General features: G+C 22.3%; 1 protein-coding gene across 1 annotated transcript in view; it reads right to left on the bottom strand.

Annotated features, from left to right (window-relative positions):
* LOC122511701 (testicular haploid expressed gene protein-like) overlaps window positions 1-22,898 on the bottom strand; it is a 38,161-nt gene extending 15,263 nt beyond the window's left edge. Inside the window, exons 1-8 of the mRNA XM_043627114.1 lie at window positions 22,788-22,898; window positions 22,495-22,598; window positions 22,270-22,362; window positions 16,209-16,418; window positions 15,493-15,613; window positions 14,114-14,348; window positions 13,564-13,713; window positions 10,874-10,943 (exon numbers count right to left, since the gene is read on the bottom strand). Of these exons, the coding sequence (XP_043483049.1) occupies window positions 10,874-10,943; window positions 13,564-13,713; window positions 14,114-14,348; window positions 15,493-15,613; window positions 16,209-16,418; window positions 22,270-22,362; window positions 22,495-22,598; window positions 22,788-22,898 (1,094 nt within the window). The remainder of the gene's footprint in view (window positions 1-10,873; window positions 10,944-13,563; window positions 13,714-14,113; window positions 14,349-15,492; window positions 15,614-16,208; window positions 16,419-22,269; window positions 22,363-22,494; window positions 22,599-22,787) is intronic.
* Window positions 22,899-23,599: the final 701 nt, after the last annotated feature.

Genomic DNA, 23,599 nt, shown 5'->3' with positions numbered 1-23,599 from the left:
TAATTGCTTGGATATTGATTATGTTAGTGGTTTCGATGGTCTTATTAGCGGTTGAGTGTACCTCCCCAAAACTCCCGTAATCGTAACCAGGATTATCTCATTAACAATCTCATGCTAAAGCTCTCTGATAAAGGGTGGAAAAATAATTATTTTTTTCTTTATTAAAAAAAGAAAATTGAAAAATTTACACACAAAGAAATACTTTCTAGAAGAAAAAATATCTATAATGAAAAATCTCTACGTAGAAAATCTTTTTTCTATAGAAAAAAGATTTTCTACGTAGAGATTTTTCCTAATAGAAATTTTTTTCAATTATACATATATATATAAAAAAAAATTTCTATAAGGAAAAATCTTTATGTAGAAATATTTTTCTGTGTCGAAATAATCTCTATGTGTAATATCTTTCTGTGTAGAAAAAATTTCAGTGTTAAAAAGTTTTCTGTGTAAAAGAAATTTCTCCGTAAAAAAAATTTCTTTGTAGAAAAAATGTCGATAAGAAAAAATTTCGATAAGAAAAAAATTCTCCGTAGAAAAAATTTCTATATAGAAAAACTTCTATATAAAAAAATTTCTACCTAGAAAGATTTATGTATAGAAAAAAATTTCTGTTTAGAAAACATTTCTATATATAAAAACAATATTTCTACATAAAAAATGGCTCTTAGAAGAAATTTTTCTGCGTAGAAAATATTTTTATATAGAAACGATTATTCTACTGAAAAAAATGTCAGTATAGAAAAAATTGTTCTGTATAGAAAAAAGTTATAGAAACAATTTCACTATGAAGAAATAGCGTGTAGAAAAAATCCCTATAAGGAAAGATTTCTGAATAGAAAATATCCCATGCAGAAATTGAGATTGGAATTTTATGGGGTCCTAGCCAGAATTCCCTATCTGTAGTGGGGAACTGATTAGAGAAAATCGTTAGAACCCAACTACTTTCATAACGGTCGGCAGATGGGGTATAGACTAGAATATCTAGTCGGGAACTAGTATTAAAACTAGCTGTGTGTTGATAGGGCCCCGACTAGAATTTTCTAGTTGACTTTTAAAAATTATTATTTTTCAACTTAACCTATTTATAATTAAATTCTTCATTCATATTAACATTATTAATGAATGTTGTACACGAAAAACCTGAAACTTGAGTTGAAAAATCTCGTGCCCATGGGGGATCGAACCTTGGACCTTGGGGACTCCAGTCGGATACACATACCTCCCGGCCGTGATAGCTTGGAAGCACCTCCGCTTAAATAACATCCCGTGCAGCAATTCACCATTTGCCCCTATCTCTAGTAGGGCTCTCGCTAGATTCTAACTAGAATCTCTAGTCTAGAAAAACTAGTCGGGTTCCAATCAAATTCTAGTTAAATAATTTTTACCAGCATTATTTTTTAAAAAATTTTGCATATTATTTAATTATTTCATTTTTTAACATATTTGAAACCCAATTTTTAATATTGTAGAACATTCTTACATAAAATTCCAATAAAACAATTTTATTAAATAAAAATCTTTTATTTAATAAGTAAATTAAAAGAATAAGACACAAATAAATATTAATTATGTGAGTATAATTAATTTTTATTACCTAAATATTGTAATATTATCCGTAAAAATAATTATTTAAAAATATATGTAAGTGCAATTATACTTTAAAATGTTTTTGACAATTCATAAAAATATTTATTTATAGAAAGACAATTTATGTATATTACTTGTACACTAGTTTGTCGCTAGTTGGAAATCAATAAGGTCCTAGTGAGTTTTTCTAGTCTGAATTATCTAATAATTTCAATTAATAATAATTCTTTATAATCTAATAATAATTTAAATTAAAAAATTATAAAGTTATTAAATTATTTAAATTATTAAAATAATAAATAATAATGTCAATTAATAATAATTCTTTATAATACAAAATTAGTAATAATAATTCTTTAACTAGAATTTGATTGGAAACCGATTAGTTTTTGTAGACTAGAGATTCTAGTCAGAATCTAGCGAGGTTCTAGACAGATTTTTCTAGAGTAGATTTTCTAGGATGGTTCTAATCAGAATCCAACATTTGGTAGGGACAAGTAGGGAAATTTCTACATGGGATAGAAAATTTCTTGAAGTCAGAAAACGTAAAGAAAAGTGAAAGGAACAAGTTTGAAAATTTGTCTGTAAAACTAAATATAATGCTTCCGAAGAAGTCATGCTATACAAAAAAAATTTTATACAAAAAGAATTTTTGTACTGAAAAAAAATATATATTCTAAAAAAATCCTATGGCTCAACATATAGAATATTCCATTATCATTAAAAGTTCAATGCTTTTACTACAAAAAAAAAGAATTAATTCTACAAAAAGAATCTATATCCTCGCGTAACAGAATTTTTTAAACACATTTCCATTCGTTTCTGTTACTTAATAATTACAAGAATGTAGATTAAATAATTTATTTACACAGTAATTTTTCATCGTAAAAAAAATCCCTAAAAGCGAAAAAGAACACAAAATGTTATAAAAAAATGTTTGTAAATGAGAATAAGTACAAAAAATGTTTAAAAAATTTTTGTAAACAATGAAAAAAGTACAAATTCTTTGTAAAATGAGAAAAATGGAAAATTTCTAGAAATAGAAAGTGTATATAGGTCCAGGGATTCTACAAATTTCTTCTTATAAAATTTCCAGGTGATAAATGATAAAATTTCCATGACACATTAAAACAAAATTTTTGTCAGTTAAGTCAGGTAAATGGCATGAAAAAAATTTTTGGTCACAGAAATTAAGAAACATGAGACTTTTTCGACTTATTTTAAAAAATTGCGACTTTTTCGACTTTTCTTTCAAACATTGCAACAAAATACCACAATTTTTAGTAAAAAAGTGCAACTTATTTTGATTTTTAAAATGCGAAAAATAACCATAACCAAATCTTTTAAAAACTGTTTTTGATGAATAATTAAAATTTTGAAAAATCGACTCGAACCAATCGATATCTTTATGTTTTTATAACCAACTTTTATAAGTTGTTTAATTTAAAAAAGGGTTGAATTTGAAATTTTTGAATGTTTTAATTCCTGTGGAAAATCCTGTTCCAAAAATTAGATTAAAAATAGAATTTGTGCAAATATTTTTCTTCTTTTTCTAAAACAAAATAATAATATTGTTAAAAAAATTGTGATTCATAAACAAAAATAATGCAAAATAAATAAATTTTCTATTTCTTATTCACAGTTGTTTAACAATTTTCTAATTTTGTTTATGTATTTAAATAATTGAATTCTAGAAGAACTTTTGGAAAATTATTTAAATTAATTGATTCAGAGATGAAGTTTATAGTTGAAAAATGTAGAAGATTATTAAATTCAGGAAGGGTTGTAATTGTAATTTTTAGAAAAATTATTGATCCATGATCCGATTAGAAATTCCATGAGATTTTCATGATTCCATGAATCAAAATGAAATCCCATGACAATTCCACGATTTCCATGACTTGTAGAAACCCTGATAGTACTTTATGTATACCAATGGAGAGAAAATGTTTTTGTATAAAAATATTTATACAAAGAAGTAAATGTAGAAGAAGAAGTAGAAAATGGAGAAAAGGAAAAAGAGGAAAAAGGAGAAAAACAGAAAAAGAAGAAGGAAAAGAAGTAGAAGAAGGTATGACAAAAGGAGAAGAGTCAATATTGCTTTCAATTTGAAGTTGTGGTGGTGTATTCACTTAATATTTGCAATGGATTTACATGCCTCTGTATATGTTTATTTAGTTATGGAGAAAAGCGGCATGGCAGCGGTACGCTTGAAAGTGGTTACATTTTCAAGGGGCGACAGGTTGTTGGTTGAACAGAATATCAAACTGCGAGACCTTTATAATTTATATTCCTCACGGTTCAGTCGAAAGTGATATAACGTCCCATTATCGCCATATAGCTTTTTGAATTCGTAAAAAGCAAAAAAAAAAAAAATAGTTCCATTTCTACACAAAAAAAAGAGAGAGTGAATACTGTACTTTTTTATATGCATAATTATATGCATAATTACTTCAAATATATTTTTATTAATAAAGAATTATAATAACATTAATTTATAATTTATATTTCCTTTCATTGTATATTCAATTTGGATTTTTAAAATTATAATTTATAATAATTATAATAATATTGTAAATTATAATAAAATCAAGTAAAATATTTATTTTTATAAACAAATTTTTACCATTTTTCATAATTATAATTTTTGCCTTTTAAACAACTCGATATTTTTATAATAACTTCATTTTATACCGTATATTGTTTTTTGTTTCTTTCCAATTTTTTTTTTTTTTTGTCGCAAAATGCAAAATTTTTAATACTGATAAAGTTTCATTATCTTAAACGTAAGCGCACCCCTAAGGCTTATTAATTCCTTCGTGACCAACGGTCTCTAAGTAATAATTGCATTCCGCAAGGTACCTGATCAGAGTATATGATTAAATTTCGAGATTGCCCTGGAAACTGCTATAATTTACTTAAATGTGAAAATAAAGTCAATTCTCATATATATAGAAAATTGGATAATTGTAATATTTTTTTATTGTTAATGAACCATAATTATCATTACTATTATTATTGTTATTTATTTACACAGGTAGTTCACATTCGTACAAAAGTACTTTTAATATAAAATTTAAAAAATAGCAAAATATAATAAAGGAAGTGTTCTTATTTATATTATTATAAAAAAGATAAAAATAATTATTAATTATTATAATATAATAAATAATATAATATAATTATATATTATTATATATTATATATAATATATATAATTATATATTATTATTATATAATTATTATATAATAGTATATTTTTTTTAATTAAATTAAATTAATTGTATTGCTAAAAGTATTACTTTAAAGGATTTGATTGTAAAAAAACTATATAATAATATGTAAATGAGAAAATATATTATTTATAATAATAATAGTAATGATAACAATAAAATATTCCTAATGAAATAATTTTGAAAGATGGAAAAAATGTAATATGTAAATGATTGAGAAAAATTACATTGTCGATAAAAATAGAAAAAAATAATAAGATGCATTAATATGCGGAAACTGTTGTTATATAAGACGTTCAATATTCGTTAAAGTATTATTTTACTCACATTATCAATAATGTTAATTAATAATGTACATCGTGCAAATATGCATGATTTCAATATATAAATTATATTCAGCTAATTAATTTCACTCAATAATTAATAGCAATTAAGAAAATAGATCTGAATTTTGCCAAAGATAATAGTATATGCATTATAATTTATAATACGATAATAAAGTACTAATTAAAAATAATAATTTATTAAATACCAAACAAAATCAGTTTTATCCAGTAGAATTATTTATCCAATTAATTATTATTCAATTATTATCTAATTATTATGCAATTATTGACGAATAAAATTATTAATTTTGATGTTTAGTTACAAATTAACAATTTTTTATTTTTATTAAATTTCTCTTTTAATTTTCCCTGCATATTACGATTTACGAATGAGAAAAAAAGAAGAAAGGAAAAAATAAAATGTACTATAAAAGTATACAATAAATAAAAATAGGAAAAAAATCTAATAAAAAAAAAGGGAAGAGAAAAAGAGAATTTACGGAAAAATACAAATTGAAGAGAAAAATGAATTTCTCTCTCAAAAAAAAAAAATAAATAAATAAAAAGAATCTATACTTCAACGGAGAAATCGAGAGAGGATTTTTTTGCTCCTTTTACGAAACACAAGTTTGTAATGAACGAATAAAGTTAAATTTGACATTAACGAAAGGATCTACTCTTTCATAGACAGATGACCTCCGTCTTATGACAGTTAATGGACGTGTTGAACTAATGGACTTATTTCTAAAAAAATAAAGAGAAGAAAAAAATATTTTTAAAAAGTATATATACTTATATATGAAAGTACTGCTTTTTGAAATACGTGACTGCTGAGAAATGATGACAAAATGTCAATGTTGACTGTATATATATGTAGTGTAGGTCGAATCCTGCCCGCGAACGTGAATTCTCTCAAAGAACCATAAAACGCTATCAAGATCGCAGAAAAGTATATTTTCTCTATTAGATAAACATTGATCTTTGCAGCCACCACAATTCGACAAGTGATATCAAATCTAATTTTCCAATTCGTTTTCTCATTCTTTCTATATATATTGAACTCTATATATATATATATATATATATATAGAAATGGAAAAAAATTCATCAAAAGTAATTTTATTTCCCCCACTCCATTTGTAAATTTCCATATATACAGAGAAAATTTCTTTTTCCCCAAAAAAGTAGAATAAAAATTGTGTGTGCAAATTTTTGGCTTCGGTCTTCGTTTACAGCGCAGTGATATTAAAAAACTTTGTTTTCGACTTGAATTTTAGTACAATTTTTTCTTCTCTTTTTTTTCTATCTGCACCCACGATTTTTATATGGTTTCGCAGTTTCATAGGTCCCACTGATGAGACAATAGGGAAAGAGTGCGAGAGACAAAAACACATCTCGGATCGACTTTAAGGTGCAGAAAAAAGTTAAAATTTAATTAAATTAAATTAAAATAAATTACAAATATACAAAAAAAGGGAAAAGTCGCTATTTATTTAATTCAGTGTTGCTACAAATTTTTTTTTCGTATTTCCCTGACCTTTCACTGATTTTTAAATTCAATTATTCAAAACTTGAATAATTTTGTTGAATATTAAATATTTAAATACTTCTCATCCATTTATTTTTTCACGGGAAATAAAATTTAAAAAATCAATTATCTATATATTAATTTTTAATAATTTTCCGAAAGTTCTACGAAAATTCAATTATTTAAAATATTTAAATACAAAAATTCAATTTTTTATAATAATTGTAACTGTAGCTGTCTTTTTTTTAAAAAAGTTATTTTAAATAATATTTTCAAAAAATTACAATAAAAAAATTCTTAAAATTAATTTTTTTTAAATATTTTAAAATAATTTTTGAAAGATAATAATTTTTCAATTATGTAATTATAAAATTGAAAAATTTCCAAACTATTAAAATTTTCTATAATCTTTACAAAAATCTTTTCAATTATTTTCTATAATTTTTAATAACTAAAACTTCACCTCTAAATCAATTATTATCTATATTAATTTTTAATAATTTTCCACAAGTTCTTTACGAGAATTCAATTATTTAAATACAAAAATTTAATTTTTTAGAATAATTGTAACTGTAACTGTTCTTTTTTTAAAGTTATCGAAGTATAATATTTTTAAAAAATAATTTACAATAAACAAATTCTTAAAATTAATTTTTTAAAAATATTTTTAAATAATTTTTAAAGAAGATAATAATTTTTCAATTATATACAATTAAAAGATTTTCAAACAATTGTAATTTGGTAAAATCGTTTGAAAATAATATTGAATTTTTGAAAAAAAGAAGGATAATCAATTTCTTGAAGAATTTTACTTCATAATTTCTCCGAAAATTTAATAAGTCAAAAAAAATTTTTTCTTTTAATTTTCATTTTCTCTTTTCGAAGATAATTGAATTTTAAAAAATTATAATAAAAAAATTCAAAGAATTAGCTTCTTAAAAACATTATAATGTAATTTTTCGAAAATAATCGAATTTCTTAAGAGGATTTTTGTTAAATTAAAAAAAAACTAATTACTTTATTGAAGAATTTTAATTAAAAATTTTTAACATGATTGTTTTTCTCCAAAATGTTAAAAATAATTCTAAAACTAAAAAAGAATATATTAATATAATTTTTAGAATTTAATTTTCATTAATTTACATTTTTACACTTGAAAATTTTTTATTAAAATTTTTGGAGAATTCAATTATTTTCAAAATTTGAAATGAAAAATCTTCAAAAGTTAATTTGCAAAAATTGTAATAAAATACTAGAGAAAAATCGAACTTATTTTCAATTAAATTTTCCAAATTTCAATTATTCAAAAAATAATTTAATCTTAAAAAATTATGATAAAACAATTCTGTAGGAATTATATTTGAAAAATATTCTAATGTAATTTTACGAAAATAACTAAATTTCTTAAAAGGAATTTTGTAGGTGTAATTTAGAAAAAAAATAATTAATTTTTTGAAGATATATTCTTTTTTAAATTTACAATTGAAGAATTTTCCCCAAAATTTTTGAGAATTCAATATGCAATTATTATTTACAAAATTTGGAATTAAAATTCTTTAAAAGTTGAAAAAATTCAAAACATGGAAGAAAAAATTCTGAGAATTTACTTTTTCCAAAAATATTTTCATATAATTTTTACAAGCAAATTTTCATTTTTAAATTTACAATTGAAAATTTTTCTCCAAAATTTTTGACAATTCAATTATTATTTTCAAAATTTAGAATTAAAATTCTTCAAAAGTTGATTTCAAAAAATTGTAATAAAATACTTTTAAAAAAAAACAATTTCTTTCAATTAAATTTTACAAAATATCAATTATTTTTTTTAATTAAAAAAAATTCTAATAAAATACTTGAACAAAAATAATTGCATTCAATTAAATTTTACAAGTTTCAAATTATTTATACTTAATTAAATTTAATCAATTTAATTCTTACTACCTTTTTTTTAAATAAAATTAGCAATTTTAAAAATAATAGAATTTAAAAATTTTCGAATTTAAATTTTTGTTGAAAACACTAAAAAAATTCAATTTTGGAGAAATTAAAAATAATTGCAAAAATTTAATTATTTTTAAGAAAAATAAAATTCTTCTTATAAAAATATAAAATTCAACTGTGTTCAAAATTTAAAAGAAATTCTCGTAAAAATCCCAATTTATTATCTTTATACTCTCTAAATCTGAATTAGTAGTTTTCTACTAATAAAATAGTGCGGATTCGTTTACCAATTGAATTAGTAACTGTTTCTACTAATTTTTAGTAGTTTTTTACTAATTATTAGTAGAAAATTTACTAATTTGAAATAGTAAAAAATTCTTTCTACTAATTGAATTAGTAATTTTCTGCTAGCAATTAGTAAAAAACTACTAAAAATTAGTAAAAAATGTTACTAATTCAAATTGGTAAACGAATCCGCACTAATTCAGATATAGAGAGTAAATAACAAAATTCTTCTCCAAAGTTCAATTATTTTCATAAATGTCAAAAAAACTCTTGTCCTAATTTCAATTATTTTCAAAATTATTTTTTCGAATTTCAATGATTTTCAATATCTACTATTTCAATAAAGTTTCCCAAAAAGAATTCAATTATTTAAAACAAATTTTAATAAAATTGTATGCAAACATTTAATTATTTTCATAAATAATAAAAATTTCACAGGAATACAATTTATTATTTTCATAAAAAATAATTTAAAATTCTAAAAAATAATAATTGAATTAAAATAATGAAAATAATTTTGATGAAGTTGCAGTAACAATATTCTTATATTAATGTAAAATAATGATTTTATCTCTCGGTCATTTTTGAATTGTTATAAAACATGAAGAAACCGATCACTATCCGAGTCTTCGACTCGGAGCAATCGATGTCTTCATGTTTTATAACAAATACTTTTATAAGTTGTTTAATTTAAAAAAAGGTTGAATTAAAAAATTTTGAATATCTTAATTCCTGTGGAAAATCCTGTTCCTAAAATAAAGATTACAAATAGAAATTGTGCAAATATTTTTCTTCTTTTTCTAAAACAAAATAATAATAAATAATTTATTATTATTTATTTTATTTATTTATTTTAACTTTTTGTTAAAAAAATTGTGATTAATAAACAAAAATAATGGAAAATAAATAAATTTTCTATTTCTTAATCACAGTTGTTTAACAATTTTCTAATTTTGTTTAGAAGTAAAGAACAAAAATCTGCATAATTATAAACAAAAGACAACTTCAGAGTGTGAGGGACAGAAAAAGTGAATGAATGAAAGAACATTCAAATCAATTCAAATTATTATAGTTAATTTTAAAAATTTAATTTTGAAAAATTATTCTAAAATAATTTTTGAACGATTTGTCCATGGTTATATTTTCCACGCACCATGAAAATCGAAATAAGTTGCATTTTATACAAAAAATGTGGTATTTTGTTGCAATATTTGGAAGAAAAGTCGAAAAAGCCACAATTTTTGAAAATAAGTCGAAAAAAGTAGCTTTTTTTTGAAAATAGTCGAAAAAAGAGGAAAAAGCCCAATTTTTGAAAATAAGTCGGAAAAAGCAGCATTTCTTGAAAATAGTCGAAAAGAAGTCGAAAAAGTCATAAAATCCAAGACCTGGAGAAAGAGAGAAAAGCGGAAAAAGTGAGAGAGAGAGAGAGAGAGAGAGAGAGAGAGAGAGAGAGAGAGAGAGAGAGAGAGAGAGAGAGAGAGAGAGAGAGAGAGAGAGAGAGAGAGAGAGAGAGAGAGAGAGAGAGAGAGAGAGAGAGAGAGAGAGAGAGAGAAATAGTATAGAAAGAGAGAAAAAAGGAGAGAGTGAGAGAGAGAGAAATAGTATAGAAAGAGAGAAAAAAGGAGAGAGTGAGAGAGAGAGAAAGAGAAAGAGAGAAGTGAAAAAAAAATATACTAGTTAAAAAAAGTTATAACAGTTGATTATTGGAGTTTGATTACCCTCAATGATACTAGGGCACAATTGTGCTCTCTCTTTCTCTCTATATATCTATTCAAAAAGAGTTTTACGAATGAATTCTGCTGCAAAAAAAAGCATGTATGTAGCATCAGTGAGGGGTAAAAAAAGAGGAAAAAAAAAACTCGGGAAAACCTTTTTCTAGAAACTCATGACTCGCGCACGAGCGCGCATGCATATGTATGTATATATATATATATAATACATATACTATATCTATATACATGTGCGCATCATACATGTTTGTTTCGTTTGATTGCAATGTTCCACTTTCATCAATTTCGATTGGACATTGACGATTGAACGCGTCTGTGTATATGAAAACGATCGAAAACTTCATGTCATTGCTCTAAATGAAGAAAGTTTCAACTTTAGAGAGATCACCGCGTTTACAAAAGCAATTTCTATATACGCAGCTTACAGTGTGACAACCTCACTCATTTTTTTTTTATTACTGCGCTTTTTTTTTAATCCACTCTCTTCTACTATATATAAATGAAAAACGAAAATTTTTTTTTCTTAATGACAAACAATTTATTCTATACTTGTAATTATATATTTTAATTCTTATGTCTGTATAATTAGCTAAATTTATGAATTTTGTAATTAGGTGTTTATTATTAATTTATTTACTAGCAACACTTCTCGCTGACTTCTCGCTCACTTTTTAAAATAAAATTAGCAATTTTAAAAATAATAGAACGTAAAAAATTTGTAATTCCAATTTTTTTCTTATAAATATAAAAACAATGAATAATTTTACTTAAATATCTCAAAATTAATTCAATTTTAAAAGAGTTGCGTTTACAATTTTTATAAATAAATAAACTTCAAACGGTTTCAATTTGAAATTTTATAAAATAATTTTAATGTTGAATGAATTTAATTAGAAATTTCAATGAACTTAGATTTTTGAAAAATTTTAATAATTCAAAATCTTCTAAAATTAGTTAAATTTGTTAAAATATGTTTAATTAATTATTAAAAATAATGGATTTATAGAAGAATTTTAGTTAAAAACACTAAAAAAATTGAATTTTGAAGAAGTTATAGAAATTATTGCAAAAATCTAATTATTTTCAAAAGTAATAAAATTCTTATTATAAAATTCAATATTATGTTCAAAATTTACAAAAAAATCTCGACAAAATCCCAATTATTATTTTTATAAATAATAAAATTCTTCTTCAAAATTCAATTATTTTCAAAATTTTTTATAAAATTCTTGTCAAAATTTCAATTATTTTCAAAAATTTTTCTCATTGAATGATTTTCAATATCTTCTATTTTAATAAAATTACCCAAAAAAATTCAATTATTTAAAAAAAATTTTAATAAAATTGTACGCAAACATTTAATTATTTTCATAAAAAATACAGATTTCCCAGGAATTCAAATATTTACAAATTTTTTATAACTTTCTTCTCAATAATTCAATTATTTTCAGATAAATAATAAAACTCATCGCAAAATTTAAATTATTTTTAATACAATTTTAATGAAATTCCTTGAAAAATGTAACTTTTCTAAAAAATTTTATTAAAATTCGTCAAAAGAATTCAATTATTTAAAAATTTGTTAATAAAATTCTTTATAAGAATTACATTTTAAGAAACATTAAATTCTTCAATAAATAATTGAATTACAGTAACAATATTTTACAATTAAAGATACACACTAAAAAAAAGTTTTACTTTCAGCCTCTTTTTGAGGCTGAATTTAAGATGTAAACGGAGTCAGCCCCGTTAAACAAGGACAGACTTATGTGAAATACATGAGCTGAATTTAAGGTGTAAACGGAGTCAGACTTTTTTTCCTGTGTATTCGTAAATAAATTTAGTAAAACATTTTTTTCAATAAAATTTTTTCCTTTATTTTCTAAAAATTTAAAAATTTTCAGTTTAATTTTCAACTAAATTTTCTAATTGACAAATATAATTTAAAAACATTTTTTCCTTTATTTTTAAAAAACTTTGAATTTTGAAATTAAGAAATAGAATTGATGCAAAATATTTCCTTATATATATGAAAATTGAGTATTTTTTCTACAAAAATATTAAGAAATGGAAATATCTAATGTTTCTCTTCACAAAAGAAAAAAATGAGTTTGTAAACAATATTGTTATTGAGAAATAAAAATTATGCATAAAATGGGTATATTTCCTACTTTATATTATTTTCTTTTATTATTTTTATATATTATAAAAAATAGTATTTTTATTTTATAATTTTACTAGAAAATATAAACTCGCCAGAGCATGAAACTTAATTCAAATATTGATGAATTAATTAAACGTATATTCAATTTATTATTATAATTATATGCAAATTACAAAAATTTTAATTTTAATATTTGAAAAACAACTTTAATTTTTCGATATAATTCAAGATTAAAAATTTTTTTTAAATTCACTGACTCACCAAATAATTACTATTATTTATTCATTTAAAAAATTAATAATATTCCTCGAAAGAATTCAATTATTTTCATAAATAATAAAATTATTCGCATAAATTCGATTATTTTTATGATAAGTTTAATATAATTTCTCGAAAGAATTAAATTGTAGTTTTTAAAAATTTTAAGAAAATTTATCGAAGGAATGCAATTTTTTTTAAGAATGTTGATAAAATTATTTTCCAGGATTTAATTGTTTTCAATAAAATTTTAATAAAGTTTCTCTAAAGAGTTAAATTATTATAATTCAAAAATTTTTAAATTCTTTATACAGGAATTCAATTATTTTTTGAGCAACTTAATTTCGATTGCTATAACAAAAATTACAATCGCAATAATAAATAGAAAAAGAATTTACTTGAATCGAATAACAATGAATTATTTGACTCTATTATCAAATAAATACCATTTTTTGGAAATAATTTTCGATTTTAATCAAATAAAATTGAATGTAACAAATTAATTATTTACGAATTCGAGGTTTAGCCAATTTCTTAATTGCAGGCGAACACCAAGCTTTTAATGCTGTTGGAGAAACATCGAAGGCATTATCTTTCAAATCGGTTTCCCTTCCCGGTGGTCTATTTGGCGGCCTCGCGAGTTGCTGTATTCGATCATTAGCTATTATTCAAAATAATTAAATATTAGGAATTATTATTTATTAATTTTATTAATAATTTTTATTCATTTCAATAATAATTTTGATTTAATACGAAATAAGTTTGATTCAATAAAAATCGAGATAAAAATTACGTTTAATACAATTTTAATTATTAATTACTGATTAGAATAGTTTTAATGAATAATTATTGATTGACGATTATTTAATTAAAAATGATTGATTGACGATTATTATTTAAAAATGATTGATTGACGATTATTATTTAAAAAGTTATTGATTGACGATTATTAATAAAAAATTATTGATTCACGATTATTATATTTAAAAATTAATGTTTGAAGATTATTATAATTGTAAATTATTAATTAATATAGAAGGAAATATTTCTCTTTTAATTACCCTCATACTTTAAAGCCGAAATCGTAACTTTTCCGGGAATACGAGGCTCTATGCAAATTCGGGGATAAATTCGATACGCGAGTTCTTTCATTTTATCGGTCATTTCATATTTAAGAGCACCGGATTTAACTTTAAAGGCATTCTTCTTTGAAGGTGCCTCTCTAGTCAACGGTTGGGCCAATTTCTCAACTCTTGTTGGATTATATTTTCTTTTCTTTTTCGATTTTCTTAAAGGCTATATATACATTAAAAAATATAAAATGAAAATTAATAAATATAGTACATATATTTTTACATGTTCTATATTTAATATATTTATTATACTTATTATATATATATATATATATATATATATATATATATATATAATAAGTATAATAAATATATATTTAGTATTTGTTGTATTTATTATATAATTATTATATATTTTACTATATAATTTTTTTTCATTAAAAAAGAACAAAATAGAAAACAAGAATATGAAAAACTATTCTATATAATTAGGTACATATATTACATATACAAAGTATAAAAGGAATGTTCATCATATATGAAAAATTCCTCACGTAAAAAGTTTGTGACAAATCTAAAACTTTTCGAACATTCTAAAAGTTATGTATACGCGTTTTTTTTTTAAACATCAACTTTTCCTTATTTTCTGTTTTCTATTTGCCATTTTAATAATTTTATATGCTTAAAATTCTCCAACTGATTTTATATATTAACTTTTCTATATGTGTAATGAAAATAATGCGAGAGTGAAATAAAATCAAGTATTTTCCACATGAAAGAGAAATAAAATATGTTAAATTAAAACTAAAATATGATTAAAATAATAAATTAAATTAATAAATAATATGTAATTAAATATGAAAATAAATAGATAGAATAAATTAAATAATAAATGTAATTAAAGACGAAAATAAATAAATTTTTGATTCAATTCAATTTAATTCAATTCAGTAAATTTATTCATTTACTTTATTTTATTACTTAATTTCAAATTACAGTGAAACCTGTCGGAATTATTAAAATACACTCGATTTTTTAAATTTCATTACAGTAGACAATCCTTAAAAAATTGTAATATAATTTTGTAATATTTTTACAATATTCTGGAACTAAGTGAATTTAATTCTTGTTGGGCATTTTTTAATACAAAAAATTTTTTTAAATAGAGTTGCATTCCGACAGGTTTGACTGCAACTAAATAAATTAAAAAATACAATAAAATAAAGTGAATTAATATTTATCTAATTATTTAATAAAAATATTTATTTATTTAAACTTTATTAGAATAGAAAACAAATTAAATTAAAAGGAAAAATAAAACGAAAAGAGGATAAAAAATTAGATTAGAATATTAAAAGTTAGAATACTGATAATTTTGGTGGAAAATGTTTTCTCTTCGGTTTTGCGAGTCGTTCTAAAACTTTATTGTGTCTCTCCCAATCAGATGGTTTTTCTAAAAATCTTTTCAATTTCTTCCTCCAAGCGAACCTAATAGGAATTTTTTTTTAATAAATATATTATACTAAATAATATATAAATATGCTAATTATATATGCATATAATTAACAATCAACTCAACTTCTCTCCGTCAATTATTAAAATTTCAAAAACTTCCATAAACTTCTGATTGCAATAAAAAATTAAAAACTCAAATTTTACATTCAGAAACTTCAAGAATTAATTTTCATGATAAAGATGACGTAAATAATAACGTAAAATTATTGTAATCAAAATTTAATTTGAGGAATAAATAAATTTCGGTTCATTTTGAATGTTCAGAATTTTAGGATCATTAAAAGTGAATAAAAATAATTCTTACTACTGTTATGCACTGAAAAGAAATTTATTTGATTCAAATACATTTTTTTTTCAGGCAAAAACTATATTCATCCACATTCTATATATGTATATACATATATTTGAAGAAAAAAAAAATATAAAATATACTGATTTGTAAAATGGCGACGAAGTGGTATTGACGGGGGAATTGAAGAATTGTCTAAACGGGTTGGAAAAATAGATAAGAAAAGTTGGAAGATTCGTTTTCCCGATCTCTGGTTTGAAATGGGCTTTTCATGAGGAAGTCCCTTGACAAAATGAATGAAGGAGAGCAGTCGAGCGAAAGCGAACTGGAAACTCCGCATACTCCCTGGCGAATGCTTGCTGATGGAGTGTGTTGCAAATAAGTCGATACTTTTGGTATCTCGATTTGCGAATTTCAAGCGAAATTTTATTTATATATTCCATTTTCGTTTTATTTTGGGAAAACACTTTTCGTATATGATTCACTGCACTGTGAAAAAAAAGAGTGGGGGAGAAAGAAATTATTTTTTTAAAAATAAGAAAAATCAAAATATCATTTAATAAAAAAATGACAAGCAAAAAAAAAAATTAAAATTAATCATTACAACCTTTTGTTAAAAGTTGTAAAATTTTGTAAAAATGTAAAATTAATATTTCATTACTAATTACTAATTACTACTACACAATTGACAGTTTTTCGAAGGATATCAAATTGAGACAAAAAACGTATCAAAATTGTTGCGAAGCAACATTTTGATACGCCTTTTGTCTCAATTTGATATCCTTAAAATAAACTGAATTACTAGACTAGCTTACAAAAATTCTGCTCAATTTTATTAAATATTTAATGAGGAAAGTGGACAACAAAATTAACTTTGAAACCTAACAATCACATCACTACTATTAATTTAAAAATTATCAAATTGCAACAAATTGATACTAAAAAAAGGAGTAAAAAAGTAGCTATCGAAAAATAAAACTTGACCACCAAAAAAACTTGTTTTAAAAACTTAACAAAACTGACAAAAATTCCATTCCATATTTTATTTTCCTGACTTTTTCCTAATTTTCATAAAAAAATATTTACTTCTTTCTCATCCTGCTAATAAATTGAATTCCTGCAACGAATTTTATTATTCATGCGAAAGAATTTAAATATTTGTAAAAATAATTTAATTCTTGCAAAGAATTTTATAAAACTTTTTAAATAATTGATTTCTTTTGACTAATTTTATGCAAATTCTAATTTTAATAATTCAATTCCTGAGAAATTTGTATTATTCATGAAAATAATTGAATTCTTACAAATATTTTTACAACAAATTTTTTAAATAATTGAATTCTGCTTTAAAAATTTTATAAAAATAGTAGATACTGAAAATCATTGCATTGCGAAAAGTTTTTAAAACTAATTGAAGGGCTGGATGCTATAATGTGTTACGCGCCATGTTAAGTGAATGGCGCGTAACACATTATAGCATCCAGCCCCTCAATTAAATTTAACAAAGAATTCTATTAAAATTTTTGAGAATAATAGAATGTCTGTGTGGCATTTTATTAAATTTTTTTGAGAATAATTGAATTCCTAAAAAGAATTTTATTATTTATGTAGGTATAAATAATTGAATTCTTGACAACGATTTTATTAGAATTTTTAAAAATAATTGAATTTCCAAGAAAAAATTTATTACTCTTAAAAATAATTCAATTCTTGTGATAAATATTGTTATTTATGAAAATAATTGAATTTTGCAATTAATTTTATTAAAATGCCTCAAAATAATTGAATTTTCGGGAATAATTGAGGCCTTGGATCCAATAACTCGCCCGACGCTCGGAGGTACGCGCTAATACCAGTCGGGTAGCAGTGAGTGGCCCAGAGGCGCTCACTGCTCACTGACTGGCAGTTGCGCGTTCCTCCGAGCGTCGGGCGAGTTATTGGATCCAAGGCCTCAATTTTATTATTAATCGACATAATTGAATTCTTTCAAAGAATTATTTATGTAAATAATTGAATTCTTGGGAAGAATTTTATTAAAATCTAAAAGAATAATTTAATTATTTCAAAAAAATTTAGTTATTATTGTATTTAAAATAATTGATTTCTTTCGAACAATTTTATTAAGATATTTAAAAATAATTGAATTCCTGTGAAAAGTTCTAATTTTTTTGTAAATAATTGAATTCTTAATTCCAAAGAATTTAAAAAAACCTTTTTTTAAATAATTGATTTTTCGCGAAGGAAAAAGGAATTAAAATTAAATTTTTAATAATAATTACATTTTTTGAGAAATTCCTGTAAAATTGTATTAAAAATAATTGAAATTCTACGATGAATTTTATTAAAATTTTCAAAAATAATTAAATTCTTGAGAAGAATTTTATTATTTATGAAAATAATTGAATCTTGCAATGAATTTTATTAAAAAACCAAAAGAATAATTGAATTATTTCAAAAAAATTTAATTTTCTTAATTAATTAAGATTAATTTAATTTAATTTTCTTTCGAACAATTTTATTAAAATATTTGAAAATAATGGAATTCATGTGAAAAATTTTAATATTTTTGTAAATAATTGAATTCTTAATTCCAAAGAATTTTAAAAAAACGTTTTCTTTAAATAATTGATTTTTCGCGAAGGAATGAAAATTATATTTTTAATAATAATTACATTTTTTGAGCAATTCCTGCAATATTGTATTCAAAATAATTGAAATTCTACGATGGATTTTATTATTTATGAAAATAATTGAATCTTGCAATGAATTTTATTAATTAATCCCTCAGAATAATTGAATTTTCTGGAATAATTTTGTTATTAATCGACATAATATTGAATTCTTTCGAAAAATTATTTATGTAAATAATTCAATTATTGGGAAGAATTTTATTAAAATCTAAAAGAATAATTGAATTATTTCAAAAAAATTTAATTAAAATTGTATTTTAAAGTAATTGATTTATTTCGAACAATTTTATTCAAATATTTGAAAATAATTGAATTCCTGTAAAAAATTCTAATATTTTTTAAAATAATTGAATTCTTTATAAGAATTTTATAAACATTGTTTTAAATAATTAATTTTTTACGAAATATAGTAAATATTATGAAAATTTTATTTTAAATAATTGAATTCTTGTGGAAAATTTTATTTGTGAAAATAATTGAATTTTTCTATTATAATAATTAATTGAAAATAGAATTAAAAATAATTGAAATTCTTCGATGAGTTTTGTTGTTTATGAAAATAATTAAATTCTTACTTAGAATTTTATCAAATTTTTTTTTAATAAATTGAATTTACATTGAAAATATATTAATATCAGTGAAAGTATTTGAATTATTGTGATGAATTGCATAAAAATTTTGTTAAATAATTGATTTTTTCGAAATTTTTTTGAAAATGCTTTTTTAAATTAATTGAATTCCTGTATAAATTTTATTATTTTTGAAAATAATTGAATTTTGGATGAATTTTATCAATTTTTTAAAAATAATTGAATTCTTTTGCGAAATTTCATGAAAATACTAAATATTGAAATTGCAACGAATTGATTTTAAATCAAAAATGTGAAGCAAATAAAAATTGATCCAAAGTTTTGATAACAATTTCTATCAATTTGATGCACTTTAATACCAATTTGATACTTTCAAGAAAACTGTGATGATAATAAATTAGGAATGAATACAGAGATATTAACATCTGTTTCTAAATTTGTTACTCCAACATCCAGTTTCGTTATTCGTGCCCTTTCTAATTGTATCAAATCTGCATTATAAAGAATTAAAGTTTCCATATTGGAATTTTAATTCATTTAAAACAATGACAATTATGAAAATTTTCGAAAAGTGGTGTTGGAAACTTGAGATGTCAGTTTTGTGTAGATGGAGAAAAGAGAGAGAGAGAGAGAGAGGAAAGAGAGAGAATGTGGGTTGGCTTTCAAAAGACATGCACGTGTGATATGCACATTGTAAGTGCCTCATTTGCGAAACTACTTCTAATGTCACTTGGTCTCGGAACTGCGATGAGTTCCAAAGTCACTTGAGGAACATCGTCACTCCACTTAGGCCAATGGCGACAGTTTACTTCAAGTTTCGAAAATTGTTTTGTGACCCCCTTTCTAAAAACACACATACACTATACACACAAAACCCCTTTTCTCTAAATTTCAATTAATAGTTGGAGATAAAACTAATTAGCATAGGAAAAAGTTGAAAAACTGTAAAATTTCGACTGTATTAGTAACTATAAGAGTAGATTGGGGTATAAAGATAGACTTTTTTACTTTTTACCCCTCAAAGTGCAAAAAAAGAAATTAGAGACCCAAAAAATCGTAATTTTATCACAACTAAACAAAGAAAGAACAGGGTTGCCACAGGTCAGGGAAGTCAGGGAAAAGTCAGAAATTTTTATTGAAAGTACTGGAAAAATTTTTTTTTTCTGTTTCTGACCACAATGGATTTTAAAATATTATTCAATTATTTCAAAAGTTTTAACCCAATTATCTTGATAAATAAAAAAAAATTCTTCACAGAAATTCAATAATTTTTAGGAATTTTAATAAAAATCTTTGCAAAATTCAATTATTTTCATAAATAACAATATTCAACACAAGAATTCAATTACTTTCAAAAGTAATAAAATTTTTTGAAAAAATTCAATTATTTTTAAATATTTTAACGAATATCTCGTCAAGAATTCAATTATCTTTACAAATAGCATAATCTATCGCCAAAAATTCAATTCTTTTAAAAAATTTAAATAAAATTCTTTGCAAAATTTTAAGTAGTAGTTTCAATAGTTTTTCGCAATTCTGCAAAAGAATTCAATTATTTTCATAAATAATAAAAATTTCATTTAGGAATTCAATTCATTTCATCGCAGAATTTTAAATATTTTTATTACAATTTTTAATAAATTCCTCAAAAAATGCAATTATTCTTAAAAATTGTATTAAAACTTGAAAAAAGAATTCAATTTTAAGAAACATTCAATTATTCAATAAAATAATAAAATTCGTTACAAAAATTCCAATATTTTCATAAAAAAAACTTTTAATTCGTCGTAGAAAATCAATTATTAAAAAAAAATTTTAAGTAATTCTGCCAAAAAAATTCAATTATTTTCATAAATTAATATAGAATTCTTGGCAGGAATTCAATTATTTTCAGAAATAATCAAATTTGTCGGAGGAATTTAATTATTTTAAAAAATTTCTATAAAATTCTTGGCAAGAATTTAATAATTATTTTCAAAAGTAATCAAATTTGTCGAAGGAATTCAATTATTTAAAAAAATTTCTATAAAATTCTTGGCAAGAATTCAATTATTTTCATAAATAATAAAATTCTGCAAAAAAATTTAATTATCTTGATAAACAACAAATTTTGTTCCAAAAAATCAATTAATTTAAGGAATTTTAATAAAATTCAATTATTCTGATAAATAAAAAAATTCATCACGAGAATTCAATTTTTTGAAAGGTAATAAAATACTTTGCAAAAATTAAATTATTTTCAAAATTGTTGGAAAATTCTCGTCAAGAATTAAGTTATTTTTATAAATAGGTTCCGAAATTCTTTTCAAGAAGGCAATTATTTTCAAAAGTTTTAATATAATTCTTGGCAAAATTTCAATTATTTAAACAAAATTTAATAAAATTTTTATAGCATAAATTCAATTATTTTTAAAAATTTTATAAAATTGTTCAAAAGTTTTTAATTATTTTCAAGAATTCTTATAAAATTCTTTAATTTAATAAATTTCTGTGAAATTTTAATTAAATTCCTTAAAAGAAATTAATTATTTTGAAAAGTTGTTAATAAAATTCTTGATAAAAATTCAATTTTAAGAAACATTCAACTATTCAATACATTATTTAGTTTTTTATTCAAATAATTGAATTCTCGTAGAATTTTCTAAAAAAAAATTTATTTCAAAATGAATTGCGGTTAAAATTTTAGATAATAATTTTAATTTAAAAAACATTAAGGCATTAATTTTCAAAAATAATTGATATTTGAAAAAGGTTTCAAATTAAAATCTTTGGATTTATAAATTTTTCGTACTTTTAACTAATAATTAATTTAAAGGACAATTTTAGTTAAAAATTCTAGAAAATAAAAATTGAATTTAAATGATCTCTCTGGAAATCAGGGAAAAGTCAGGACAAATTAAAATAAAATTTTTGTGGCAACTCTGAAGAAACAAACAACAAAAAATTTCAAAATCGTCAAAAAAGTACATCAAATTATGATAATTCAAAGAATATTATAAAATTGTTATTATTATATAAATATTATAAATTATAAATTTCGAAAAATTTAATAAAAAATACCTTTTCGGGGGAAGAGAAAGATCCTTTATACGATTGCTTGCTTTGGCATTCAACGCCGCTTGAGGGACCTTAGAATATATCGGGGCTTTCATTCTATATACAACACGACATTATTACATATTTTATTGACAAAATTTCAGAAAATATTTATCCTTACCATACGTTATTTTGCAAAAAAAAAAAAGAAAAAACAAAAGAAAATTCTCGACGATATTAGTTTCTTACGCAGAATCATATTTCTTATTAATAGACTTTGGCTTTGCCAAGATTTTAAGGCGTTTTGTGGGACGAAACTTCAAGGCTGCTCGCGACACCGTAAATGGATTCTCCTAATATACAATATAATTAAAAGCACTTCAAATTATTCAAAAAATTTTTTTTTCTATCAAAAATTCAAAATAGAAATTGAAAATACTTAAACATTAGAAATTTGTAAATAATAAAAATACGTAAATATTAAAAATACTTAGAAAATAGAAAAAGGAGAGAAAAGATTATGAAAAATATTTTAAACTCACTAAAATGTTGATATCTTTATACAAATGTACTTTCAATGGACGTGCGAGTAATGCAATGTGTTTTCGTCGTGAAAAATGCGCCCGGGCGTACCTAACCCTTTTTGAAACCATTTTTATTTTCTTTTCTTTTCTATATATTTGTTTTTTTTGTTTTGATACTTTTTTCCTCTTCTTTATTTTTACTGACTTTCTTGACACTTCCAAAGTCTAACTGTCGTCCTATCTACTCTAAAGTGCAATTTCGTGACGCTTTTTTGCGAAAAGCCGATCCGGATTATCGGAACACAACATCAAAGACGTTTTTAACACTATAAAAGAGAATTTCAATAATATCACTAAATACATTGATATTTAGAAAGAAAAACAAGAAATTTTCCCAAAAAAAGGAAAAAAAGGAATTAAAAAAACAAAGAAAATTTCTCTCTCAAATAATAGTTGACCATTGCCAAGTTTTGAACTTTAAAATTTTTCACTGAGAAAATGCCATGTTTTTGATGATAGATGAGCCACGTTCGAGTGAGAGAGAGAGAGAGAGAGAGAAAGAAAAGAAAAAAAATGAAGGTACGAAAAGGTCCGCCAAGAAGTTTGTTCAGATCTTTCTCTCATATATAGATCATTAAGATACGTCAACTGTTAATGGAATTGCCAATGGGGTTCAGGAAAAAAAAATTATTTCAACTTTTCTTCAAATATCAAACATTTTTTTTTTTCATTTCAATCTCCTTTATACTATTTATTTATTGGGTAAAAAAATTTATTTTCAGAAATGCCATCACAGTTTTCTTAAGGTTATCAAATTGAGACAAAAAATG

The sequence above is a fragment of the Leptopilina heterotoma genome, unplaced genomic scaffold (assembly GCF_015476425.1).
Source record: "Leptopilina heterotoma isolate Lh14 unplaced genomic scaffold, ASM1547642v1 Lhet_9, whole genome shotgun sequence".
NCBI classification, from domain to species: Eukaryota; Metazoa; Arthropoda; class Insecta; order Hymenoptera; family Figitidae; genus Leptopilina; species Leptopilina heterotoma.
The sequence above is the reverse complement of the archived record's forward strand: the minus strand, read 5'-3'. Positions and strand labels throughout refer to the sequence as shown.